We start from the raw sequence: 12,744 nt of genomic DNA, 5'->3' as shown, positions 1-12,744 counted from the left end.
TCCCATGGCCAGCGGGGGGGTACAGGCTACTCTCAGCCAGCTCTGAACCCCAGGGGGTGCGGGGAGCCTGGGGCAGAGTGGTGCTGGGCAGGCACCAGCCTCAGCATGCGTGGGGACTGGGGTGCTCTAGCACTGTACATGAGGGACCCGCCATGTGTGGGTAGTACACACATGTACAGCCCCACATGTGTGGGTAGTATCCATGCCTGATGGCCCAAGTCACCAGCACCGTGCCTGCTTCGACCAGGACAGCCGCAGTCACCCCTGTCACAGCAGGATGGGACCACTATGAGCCACGTTGCGTTTCAGCCCTGGGTGCTGGCGGTGTCATGGCCTCTCTCCTCATTCGGATCCATCCTGGCACAGAGCCACCAGCTGCCGCCACCAACCTTGGCGTGTGCCAAAGCCTTTGGGAGGGATTAGAGGCGATACCTCGTGCTGGGTACCCTGGGGTGTGCAGGGAGCCCCTGTGTGCCAAGCTTTGCAGCAGGGAGGGACACGCCGTGTGCTCCAGGGCATCAGCACACCTGGGGAGCGTGGGGACCAGGCTGGCCCTTGCCCTCTCCCCTGCTTGCTCCTGCCAGCTGGAGGCATCTGCTTGGAGGTCCATCAGCCAGAGCTTGCTGCTGGTGGCTCAGAAGTGCTTGATTTTCCTGTTCCTGCCTGTTTCACAGTCAAGTTTTTGCTGTAAATAGGACCTGGACAAGCAGGATTGAGATGTTTCAATTACTCTGACTAATTTGTACATTGACATATTTCTCTGGCTACAGATTTAAGAGCGTTCAAGCTGGCAGGGAGCCAAGGGAGTGAGGAAGGCAGTGGTTGTTTTGCACCTCTCTAGAGGCAGGGCAAGAGGGGACGGGGCTGCCAGGTAAAGGGCTCAGCTGTAGCACAGAGCTGGCAGCGAGGTGAACCGGGAGCTGCATCCCACCAGAACAGCAGGAGCTAAAAATACTGAATGAGAATGAGTTGAAATGTAGTGGGAAGCTACTGCCCACCCCATGCCAGACCCCGCTGTGGTGGAATTAGAGGAGCTTTAGTTTGCTTTTGAGGGAGTTTCTGCTCTCTAGAAGCTCTCTGAGCTGAAGCCTTGCACATCAAAATCACCTGGAGCAAGTTGCAGTGCTGTTCGCTCAGCCCAGGGCTGCCTGGTTTGTATTGATGGAGGAAGACTTAAACCCCAGAAACGACAGCTCTTTCCTCAAAATACCCCCTGTATCTCGAAATCATAATGCAAACCTGCCACAGCAAAAGGGAAACGCCTGGGTCAGGAGGCAAGGATGTCCCCCTGTGTCTGGAAGAGGTGATTTTCCAGGAGCCGGCAGGCAGCTTTTGCCTTTGTGCATCCCCTGGGGGACCTGGAACAAGGCGGCCCCGGTTTTGTTCCCACGCAAGCACCTCCCTCCATGCAACAAATGTAAAATGTTCTGGTGAAATAACAATGTTGTAACACATTTTTGGAAAGGGTTGGCTAGAGTCTGCTGCAAATTCCCAAAGGTAACACTTCATGTTGGTTCAGGACATTGCTTTTGAGCGTAACCACGCACCGGCTCATGGGGAGAGAGGAGGGTCGTGTGCCATTTTGCTGGAAGTCAGGTTATCGGCGTGCCAGGGCTTTGTACTGCTCTGGCCACAAACCCAACAGCATTTATTGGGCTGCAGATGCTGAGTACGTTCAGCCTTGCTCTTGGCTATTGTACTTTGCAAAGTGCAGCCGGGAGCGGCAGGCAGATGTTGCATTTTGGAATTCAGTTAGATAATTTTTTTTCTTATTCATTTCTTCTGCCTTTCAATTATTCATTGCTTTCCAATAATGTTTAAGTAGTGGTGAAAAAGTTGGAGATAAGTCATTCACACTTTGCGTAGTTATACATTTGTGGCAAATACAGTTTTACTTTCCAAAGTGTCTGTAGGAAAAAAGTGCGTTTTAGAAAGAAATCATCTCAGTAAAGCAAATTAACAGTTCCCATTGAGATTGATTTCTGCCTGAACACCACCCAAATACGACTGCAAAAAAGCATTTAATGAATATAAAGATACACAGAAATATCGAAAAATCTCATTTGCTCATTAATTAGATCATGACAACACTACAAAGCCTTTCAGCACTCACCCAGCTAGTCCCTAGGGTCTCCCTGGCTGGGGTTGCTCAAGGAAGGACAAGGCATAGGGAAGGTACACCCAGACCAAACCTCTTGGTGTGCAAGTCTCTCTGGAAAACTTGGCGGGCTGTAAACGTTATTGACCCATCACCCTCCTAAACACAGTCCAGGGACTTTAAAACTAAATAATCTCACAGATGAAAATATCTTACATGCTAAACCCCCTCCTATTATTAATGCAGGCACTTAAAACCCACCACCAGCGCCTCCAGAGCTGTAATCGCTGCAGATAACCACAAACCTGGTGAGAAAGCATCCCAGGAGCCAGGCAGGCAGGGCAAGCTGTCACCCCTCTCCTGCCAGCTCTTCCCCCTGGCAACCACACAGCCATTAATGAATGTTTGTACAGCACTTTGAAGGTAAGTGCTGAAGAGATGTATTATTTTAAATGCCATGGGGATTGCCTTCACACGGTGGGCGCCAGCCGGGGAGAAGCCCCTCTGTGCAAGGTGCAGAGCTGCCACCAGCTCGCGTGCCTCCTGGAGCAGGGTGGGCCCCGGGTCTGGAGGGGCAGGGGTATCCCTGGAGCAGCCCTCTGGGCTGCCAGGGAAAGTTCAGGCAAGGCCCAAACGGCAGGCAGAGGTGTGAAGTGGTGCTTCCCCTGGCATCGTGTGATATACATCAAATGTTTTAAGCAAGGGGAAAAGAAATAAATCTGAATAACTTGTTGTGCTCATCAGCATAATAGCTGAATTGCATGCATATTACCCTTAAAATAATACGACTGCATGAATTAAATAGTCCTACTATCTGTACTTAATTTGCATTCTTTATTTACATGGAAAATATTGCTTGTTGCATGCGGTTCCTCGATGCATAAGGCCATGCCACTGTATTTACAGAACTGGATATAAGTAATTACTGGCAACAGCATTATGCCTTCAACACCATTCCCGTGGTGTTGGGAATCGTGCTGAAGTGACTGTTCTATTACTAAGAATAATTCTGCTCCTTCTTCCTTAAGGCTGGCTGCACGATGAACTGCCTTAGGAAACTATTTTGTACAAGGGAGAAAAAAAACACCACATTTTGAGCTGTCAGGGCAGCAACTGAACGAGGAGTCTGCCAGCCTCCCCTTCACCCTGGCATTACAGTACCCTGGCTGCGTTCATCCAGGTGACACTTTAGATGTCTTTTTGACCCCGTCTCTTTTTCTTTAGTGAATTTCTAGTAAGACATAACTTTTTTTGAGCTTTGTAGTATGTGCTGGGGGTTACTAAAACCTACCAGCACAGAGATGTCTCTGCCTCGCGGAGAACCTGCAGCGGTGGTACCAGCGTTCACCCCATGCAGTGACCTCTAGAAGCTCCCGGGCTCTGAGTTGATCCCAGCTGGGGATATTAAGTGCTCAGCACTGGGGCAGATGAGGCCTTGTAGAACTAAGCACAGGGAAGCAGATACAGCCGTGTTCAAAATTAGTTGAGAGCTGAAAATAGAGCTGTAAGGAGAGGGCTGCAGGCAGCCTGAGCTGCAAGAGTGCACGAGCTTCTCCGCACTGTTCTGCCAGGGGCGTCCTCAGCACTTTTAACCATCAAGGAAATTCTGCAAGGATAAAAGGAAAAAAATCCTGTTCATTCATATGACTGTCTGCTCCTGAAAGCACAGGCAGGAGCTGTTGAGCAAGACCAAAGGCAAAGAACCTCTCCCCAGGTAGAGCCACCCGCCGGTACTCGCTGCTGAAGGGCAGTGGAACGGCGAGCATCCCCTGCAGTACCGAGGGGCAGCGCTGGCAGCCCCAAGGAGGGGGGTTATAAACTCGGAGGGACGAGGAGCGCAGAATGCACCAGGCCAGAGCGGTTCCTTCTCGTTTGCTCCATCAGCAAACCTGCCTGCAGTGTTGGGGCCGGGGGTCCGGCCGGCCTCGCCTGGCCGCGGGCAGCGTTCGAGGAGCCGGGGGAGGGAAAGGCGCTTTCTCCTGCGAGTGACTGCTCTTTGCCTGGCAAGAGAGAAAGGAGGTGAAAGATGGGAAATCACCACTTTGGAAAGTGCAGCGAGTTCTAATGGAGGAAAGTAAACGAAGCAGAAATCAGGCGGCCCAGCGCGCCATAATTCCCAAGTCGTAGCCCCCCTCGCCCCCGCCCCCGTCCTGCTTTTTTTGCTGATTTTAGCACTAAGAGCATTATGTGATGGGTAGAGACATCGCATGGAGACCTCCCTCTCCATAAATAGCTACAGGGAGACAGTGAAGCATGGGCTTCATGCAGTCTCCAGCAGATACGCTTTTTCCTTTGTCTGAAGGTGCTTTTTGTCGTGCTGAGGGAGCATCCCAATTCCCTGATGGCTTTTCCGACTGGAATGTGCCACTGACGGGTCAGCTCTCGCTTCCTCTGCATACCCGGGAAGTATCTCCACCCTGTATGATCCCAGCGCACATCACATTTGTATCGCTACAGACTATGCATCTTTTTACAGGTATTCTTACTCCACATGCAGCCTCCCATGTTGATAAATGAAATGTGGTGGAAGAAACTGAAATTCCAGGCGTTCTTCCAGGATGGCAGAAAACAAGCACGTGGGTTTAGCTTTGTTAGATGTCATAGGTGTCGTGTTTGAATGTGGTAATTTCTCAAAGGTATTGCCTCCTAGTAATTAATCTCAGAGTTCTGCTGGAAGACAGGTTGCGCAGTATTTGTCAGTTCACATGTACACCCACTTTGGTTAAGGAATCCAGGAGACTAATAGGAAAATTATTTCATATAGAAAAGCAATGTATTAACATTTTTCAGAAGAAAAGCCTTGAAGTGCATTTAGTAGTGGAGTGCAGGAAAGAAATAAGTGCTATGCAAATTAAAGATGAATTTGCTGCTACTGAATATGGAAGTCATTTATTTTCTCATGGAAAAAGCAAACACGTTTAGCAATCCACTGATGACCTTCCCATTTTAAAAGCAGGCTTTTTATCTCCAGGACAATTTTGAGGATGCTGGTGTGGGATGGTGCTGAGTTCTTGACAAATCACTTCATCACCACCTACAAATTTTCCTGAAACATTAATTCCAGCTTCCACTTAAGGACATGCAAATGCCCTAAGTCACAGAGTTTCAGGGTATTTCCATTGCAGAAGAAGCAGCAGCACATTTCACATCAGACTGGAAGACAGCAATACATAAATGGAGGCTAGTGCAGTGAAAGGGGTAGGACGGGAGGTAATTCTCAGGTCAGGATCCTAAGTGCAGCAGAAGCCTGTAAAAGGAGAGCACTCTCCTCACCACTACTCCTCTGCGTATGTTTTTGCTCCACAATGTTCACTTTCTTGAGCTAAACTTTCCCACTTTTTAATGCTGAGAGTTTCAGGGATCCAGGTAATACTGGTTCAGTTTTGCGGGGCTATTCTGCCACCCTCTTAAAACACATTTTGTTCCTAAGTGTTTCTGATAAGTTTAACAGCTGGATGCATTCTTTACCTCTAGAAAAAATACGTCAGAGGAAGAAGCGGGTCAGTTTTCTCCTGGCTGCACCTTCACCCTCACATACAGGTCACCTGCTCTAAGAGTCCAAGGGACATTCTGTTTCTGCAGTCTTTAATGCTCGATCCACCACGTAAATGAAAACATTCTTCTTGAATTTAAGGGGATTTGGATTTGGCCTTAATGCTTAATCTAAAAACAAGAGCAGCTTGTTATAACGATAACGTCACAAAACAAAGGTTGGTAAAAACTGTATTGAGAACCAAGCTCTTCGAATGGAGATTATAAAACAACTAGAACGTTGTTTGCAAAGGACATGTACTTTAATTGCGTACATTCCTGCAATATGGAAGAGTGATAGAGGCTGGAATAACCTTTGAACGCCAGACTGTATTTCCTGATGACATGAAGCAGAATGCTCTCCGCTTGCACTTTGGAAAGACACAGGGAAATAAGTGTTGCATCTTAAGACAGACCCAAATTAATCTTTAATGATGTTGAAACATTTATATAATCCACCAGTTACATGCAGCAAAAAAATAATTTATGAGAATCATAACAAAATTAGCTAGAATAAGGTCAGTCTGCTATTGCTGTTGTGCAGCTAAACTTATAATCACATTTTCAGTAGATGGATATTAAGATAATTCATCCATCCTGCAGAGGCATTAAAAGCTCGAACCCCTCCTCATCTAATCATGCAGCTTCACTTTTCAGATGAGCCCTGAAACTCACTTGTCAAGTGAGTTAATCTGCAGGATCTAGTTTTGATCACAAGGCCAGAAACGTCAGACATTTCTCCCTGTTGTCTATGGCTCATGACCTAAACCAGGGGAAGAAATTCTGTTTGCTAAGAAACACACAAGATGTGCAAGCCAGGCTTCTGCCTGAAAACCATCTTTGACGTCGTTTGATCGTGAACAGACACTAACGCACCTGGTCTTGAGGGAGATTCTTTGTAATAAGTCGAAGGAAAGTACCGCTGATTGTCAGCCCATGTTTTGCTGCGTGTGGCTGGCAGCAGAGAGAGATCTCAACCCTTTGTGCGATGAAGCAAACACCTGATTTTACTACAGCGGCGTTCGCAGTGCCCTAAAGGTTTCCATGGCTAGCCATTTTCGTCAGGAGGCAAAGGCCCCTGGGGAATCGTGCACCCTGCACTCGGTGGGAGCCCAGGTGTAGGTGACAACAGTGGTGACAGGGCCGGATAGGGCACACCAGGGCGAGGAAGCGAACAAGCGGCTGGCGGTGGCGCAGCCCAGCCAGGTGGCTGGTCCCCGCGAAGCCCCCGGTCCCCTGACCCCGTGCAGTCCCCAGCCTGCGGGCCACCGGGCCCGGGGCCCACCCGGCGGCGCCTCAGCAACACGGAGCTGCTCAGGCCGCTCGCTCCCGGCGTTCTCGCCGCCGTTCACCAGCAGGGCTCCCGCACGGCGGGCCCCGCGCCGCAGCCCGGGGTCACCACCCGGCCTCCCTCCCCCCCTCACAGCGGGGAGGCGCTGCGGCCTCAGCAGGCCGGGCCCGCCGCGACCCTCGGGTGTGAGGGCTCCCCCGGCACCCCGCAGCCCCGGGGGCCGGCCCAGGGCCCGCGCCGCCGCGGAAGGGCCCGCCGGGGCCCTGGGGGAGGCCGAGCAGCGCGGCCCCTCTTCGCCGTCCCCGCGGCAACGGTTGCCTAGCGAGGGCGGCGGACGGCCGGGCCCCGCGCCTGCGCACTGCGGCGGCCCCGGCCCCGGCGGCGCGCGCGGGAGCAAGCCCCGCCCCCCTTCCCGCCGAGCGCGCGCCGCCCCGGCCGGCCGGCAGAGGAGGAGGACGGGGAGGGGGGGGGGGGAGAGGGCGCGCGCGCGCGCGGGGCGGGCGCATGCGCGTGCGCGCGGTCCCGAGCGCTGATAGCCCCGGCCCGACGGCGGCGGCGGCGGCTCTCTCCGTCCCTCCCGGCCGCCCCCCCCCCGCACCGGCCCCTGCCCGCCGGGCCTCCTTCTCGCCTCTCGGCGCGCCGCCGGGGCCACGGGCGTCGCGGCGGTGCTTCCCCCTTCCCGCCCACCCCCCCCCACCCCCCCTCCATCCCCGCCCCGGGGATGAGGCAGCGGTAGCGCGGCAAGGTGAGGCGGCGGGGCCTGTAGGCCGCGGCGGGCGGGCGTGAGGGGGCAGCGGCGGCGGGGGCGCGGCGGGCTGCCGTGTGCCGAGCAGCCTCCCGGCGCCGGGTGGGCTGCGCTCCTCTCCCTCCTCCTCCTCCTCCTCCCTCTCCTCCTCCTCCCGGGTGGGGGCGGGGATGCGGGCAGGGCCGCGGCGGGGTGGGGGCGCCGCGTCCCCCCTGCCCTGCTCGGCGCGGCGCGGCCTCCCGGCGGGGCGGCACGGGGATGGGGGTGCGGGCCAGGACCCTCTGCTGCTTCTCCCGGGCCAGGCGGGGGAAGGAGCCGCAGGTGCTGCCCCAGGCCTGGCCCCGCGGGGCGGGGGCGGGCGGGGGCCGCGGTACCTGCCCGCATTGTTCGGCTGCCAGGCGGCCGGGGGGGCCGGCGGTACGGGGGCTGCGGAGGGCGTGCGGAGGGGCCCAGCCCGCCTTTCTTCCCGCGGTCGGGCAGGTGCTGGGGCCGCTCCTTTCTTCTCCCGCCAGCTCCAGCCCGTAGCCCTGGCCAGGGGCTCCCTGCCAGCGGATCTGCCGCCCTCCTGGAAAAGGGATGCTCTTGGAAAAGGATGCTCCTGGGAAAGGGATGCTCGCTCGGGGCTCGGATGGCCCTTGATTTCCGAGTGGATTTGCAATGGCTAAAGAAGCCTTGCCGATGGCAATCCTGAAGGATGGTGGGCCTGGGGGGTTCAGCCCCACCGTGTTGTGCCCGCCGTGATGCACGCTGGCCAGCCATTCAGCCAACTCCTCCAGTGCACTGTTGAAAAGGCGGTGGGAGTGATTGCGTGTGTAAAAGTCCGCTGTCTTTTGTTTTTCTTTTAGATGGTGGATGTTGATATTTGTGCGGGTGGAGACAGTACCAGAAGAAAAATGGATGCCCTGACAGATAGCGCGGTTGAGATTGTCCCTTTGGAGCTCTATGATTCAGCCCGAGCCAAAATAGCTGCTAATCTACAATGGATCTGTGCTAAAGCCTACGGAATAGGTAAGATCACTTTTAGCAGGAAGCCCTCCTTGGTTTTTTGTTCTTGCTTTTTCTGCCTTCCCCTGCCATTCCAGCAGTAATTAAATTGAGCTTAAATCACCTTTGTTTTAAATATCAATAATATGGCAGTATGTTCTCTTGTAATATTATATGTTTCCTGGTGCCTTTGACAGGAGTAATGGAACTGTAGGAGATGCCCTGAATCAGCAAACATAAAGGTGAACGCTCACAGATTGCACTTGTGAAGAATGCATACCTAAAAATGTATAAATTCTCATTTTAGTTAAGTAGGCTTTCTTCCACAGAACTGTATGTGAACTTGCAGGCCTCGAGCAGGACAAGCTTTTATGTCCACTTGGGACTCTAATTTTTTTTGTCAGGTTGTGGTTTTGGTTTCAAAATGATCTAAAAAGCAGTTATTTTATGATCAACATTCCTTTATGTAAAAGAAAGGCTGAATGAGCAGGTACATTTTGTGTCCTGTGACATTAAACAGCAAGTTGTAGGTGACGGAGGAGTTCTTTGCCTTATGTTGCCATTAACCATTACAGACAAACATGGGAAAATAAAGATTCTTGCAGTATCATTTGTATGGTATTTTCCTCACATCTATTGGCATTTGTTTTTTCATTTTGAACTATATCTATCCGTGTGTTCTAAATTATTGTTACTGGATACGTCTTAAGTCTAAATAGCTTAATTATGAAGAAATATGATGGAATACTTGCGTTTTTTTGCTTATCCAGAACAAAACATATAAAAACATGTAAGAATCTTGTTTTGGAAAATGAGGTAGCCCTGTTAATCTAAGTCTTAATTTGCCAAACTCATAATATGCTTAATGGATTAACACTAGCTTACTTGGTGACAAGGCTGAAGAAAAGCAGTCCATTCCTGCAGTTAAATATTAATCCTTTTGGAATATTTTTAAAAATTATTCTTCTTTTTTAGTATTTCCAACTCTGTCAGTGTGCTCGTCATCTTAACGATTGCAGGGAAAATGGAAAATCATGGGTTTATAATCAATATTAGCAAAGATATTTCATTACAAGAGACAAAAAAACCCCCATTTATCAGATGATGGTTTAAAAATATGGGAATTTGGGGAGAGTGTTAGTGAAACATTGGTAACTTAAAAGAACTGAAAAGGCATTTCCTCATGTAAATATTTTTTAGTTGCTGGAATTGTTTGTAGCGTTCCTGAAGACTTTTCAGTGATCAGAGATAAACTGGATATTCCAGACATGGAAATGCACTATTTATATTATGGCTTTGTTTCAGAAGAAACCTAATCCTAAATTAGAATTGGCTGGCATGGATCCTGTGCTGCAGAGGAAGCTTTATGGCCTTGTGTTTCTTGGTAGTGTCTTTTGGGGCTCCAAAACTCAGGGTTATGTCTGTATGTCTTGGACCAGTTAACTTTTGGTTAACAGTAAGTCTGTCTATGCACTTGACGATGCAGACTTATATTGAAAGTATTTGGGTTTTCTTTGACTACAAAGAAATACAACTTCCATAATGACAATGATGTGATCTCTAGCGTAGAGAAGGCTGTAGCAGCATTTGCCAGTTTTTCTGCTTGCATTTAGGCTTGTTCAGATTACATTGTAATAGAAGCTAATTGCCATGAACAGCAGGAAAAAATATTTTTTGCTGGGGCTTTTGGTGTTGCGTTGCTGGTCAGCTCCAGTGAGTATGGGTTCTTTTGTGCGCGTATCTTTGCAGGACCATGGCCCATGGAAGTTCAGTTTGATTTTTGAAATGGCTTCTGCAAGGCGTTGTCTCGTACTAACCATTACTTCTGGAGTAGCATTGCAAAATACTTAGAAATTTATAAGCCTCTTTATTTTGTAGAGAGATGTTTTAAAAGGTTTCCTATGTGATTATAATTGTGAATAATATTTGAATGCAATACATTAATTTTTCTCTCTCGGGGTTATGTTTTTGGTTTAAGATACTGGATGTTGTTCAGTGAGTCTTGGGCGGCTACCACGTGATTGTGAATTCTATGTAAAATATCACTATGCAGATGGAAGTTTTAGGGGGGCTTTTTCATTATTTTATGCTTAGTTCTGTTCAACTTGGTGGAAAAAAAATACTTTTCCGGTTATAATATTAAAACACACTTAATGTTCTGAAGTAATTCTTATCTGATAGGGTTTCCATAATTGCCTTTGAATGGCTAAGTGAAGAGTGGTTTTCTGAAATGTTAATTTGGAATTGATGGATGTGGTTTGACATAATTTTGTGCCTTAATCTTTCAAATGATGGTGCATATCCTGGATTTCATTTTTATCTGAGTAAGGCTAAGTTCATAGTGAAGTGTGAGAATGGTCAAGAGCAGGAATTTGATTCTAGTGTAGGCTGTTACTGCAGGTCATTCATCACTGCAGGTTTTACCTGAAACTGTATTTTCTATTTAGTGTTAAAGGATATTTTAATTCTCAACGTATAAGTTGGTGTCTAAATAGGAAAGTTCTTTATTCTGTTCCTTTTTTTTCTCAAGGGCAAATTACTGAGAGCGCTCATGACAAGTAATTTGAAGTCGTAGTTTGGGCTTTGTTTCATTTGATGATGCATTCCTCCTTTTTTCTCTTCTGGCCATGAAAAGAGAATTTTGAGTGCCGAACAACTGGGCACAGCTACCTCCTCTCTTCAACACAAGTGCTGCTAGTGAGACAAGGCCTTTTCTTGCAAGGGAATTGGGCTGAAAGATTTGTTCCGGTTTGTTCCTGTCTCTCTGTGGTGGATGCTTGGTTGTCAGAGATGGACTCTGGAGGGAGGTCTCAATTGTCAGAATAGAGGGGAAGGGTGCTGTGAAGGAAGGTGTTTCCCTATTCAGTGTCATCAATCTCCCCAGATAAATCTGGGAGTACTGACATGGATTGCTCTAAAAGTCTGTGTGCAAACATCTGGAAACTATGCACTTGAAAGATTATGAAGTTCATGTAGCTGAGACAGTAGTTTGAGGGAATGGGGTTTGATTAGAACAGAATTATCAGCAAACCTTTATTTAGAATCAAACATGCACTTTAGGAATTCTAGTAGCAGTGTGAAAATACAATTCATAACATGTAAGTGGCCGAGCAGCAAGGGTGCCGCAGAGTTTCACAGGAGGCAAGTGTGGGAGGTTTAGAGAGGCTTTGCAAGCCATCCACAGGAGACATCGCTTTCACAGTCAGTGCAATGAACCAGATAGCCCAGCGGTAACAGGGCCACATGCTGCACAAAGCTGAGCAGAGGGAAGCGGACCTGGTCCTTCAGTGCCACTGTCCCCTCCGGCACTGAGCAGTGGCAGCAGTCAGAATGAACACAACTAGTATGTTTTTGTTTGGTACAACTTGGGAAAGTAGGCAATGACAACAAAAATTTTTGATTTCTCAGCAGATTTAGTTAGTATAGTGTTAATTTGTGTGTAGAAATTGTTTTCTGTCATCACTGTTACAATGTTAAAATTTAGATAGGGAAGGGGTATATGGAAGTTTCTTTGTGTTGCAGCTTGCTGTGGGCTTTCCATAACAAATGTTGTTGCTTCTTTAAAAGTGTTTAAAATTTGGATTTTTCCAAAATGAACTTGGTCAGTTTTACTTACTTACTAGGGCTAGGAGCTTTACATAGTTTCCAGAATCTGTGCTAACATTTGCCTTAGACATTTGGCAAGAAAGTCAAGGACTAATGTTAATGCATTGTAGGGGAAATGCTAGTGTGGCTTTTTTTGGTCTTTGAAGTATTTGCTGCTTACCTGTTAAATAATTTTTACAGTACAGTAATGGCTACCCACAGTTACTAGCTGGTAGAGGCAGTGTGAGCATGCTTCCAGGGCTAAATCTCCTAAATACCTGCGTTCCCTGCTTCTGTTCCTTGTCAGCTTTCTTCTCAGGCCCATAGTAAAAATATTCTTAAGAAAGCTGTTGTGTTTTGCAGATCTTCAATCATTAAACATCTGTTTCTTTTATAATGCCTGTTTCATAAACACTTACTTGTGTGAAGTTTACAGGGGTGAAGAATTCCATAATTATTATTTTCTCTCCTCCATTCAGGTTTGTGGCTTTGTGCTTGATCAAAAGATAT

The 12,744-nt window shown here is 48.8% G+C and overlaps 1 protein-coding gene across 5 annotated transcripts in view; it reads left to right on the top strand.

Moving 5' to 3' along the window:
- The first annotated feature begins 7,422 nt into the window (after positions 1-7,422).
- CAMSAP1 (calmodulin regulated spectrin associated protein 1) overlaps positions 7,423-12,744 on the top strand; it is a 28,094-nt gene continuing 22,772 nt past the window's right edge. For 4 of the 5 annotated variants that reach the window (XM_037399656.1, XM_037399652.1, XM_037399654.1 and 1 more), the window contains exons 1-2: positions 7,893-7,986; positions 8,511-8,673. In XM_037399656.1, the coding sequence (XP_037255553.1) occupies positions 7,924-7,986; positions 8,511-8,673 (226 nt within the window). In that variant the 5' untranslated portion in view covers positions 7,893-7,923. Of the gene's footprint in view, positions 7,666-7,892; positions 7,987-8,510; positions 8,674-12,744 lie in introns of those variants that run through there. The other variant, XM_037399655.1, reaches the window with a different exon arrangement.

This window comes from Falco rusticolus, chromosome 9 (genome assembly GCF_015220075.1).
Source record: "Falco rusticolus isolate bFalRus1 chromosome 9, bFalRus1.pri, whole genome shotgun sequence".
Lineage (NCBI taxonomy): Eukaryota > Metazoa > Chordata > Aves > Falconiformes > Falconidae > Falco > Falco rusticolus.
This window is presented reverse-complemented; position numbering and strand designations above follow the sequence as displayed.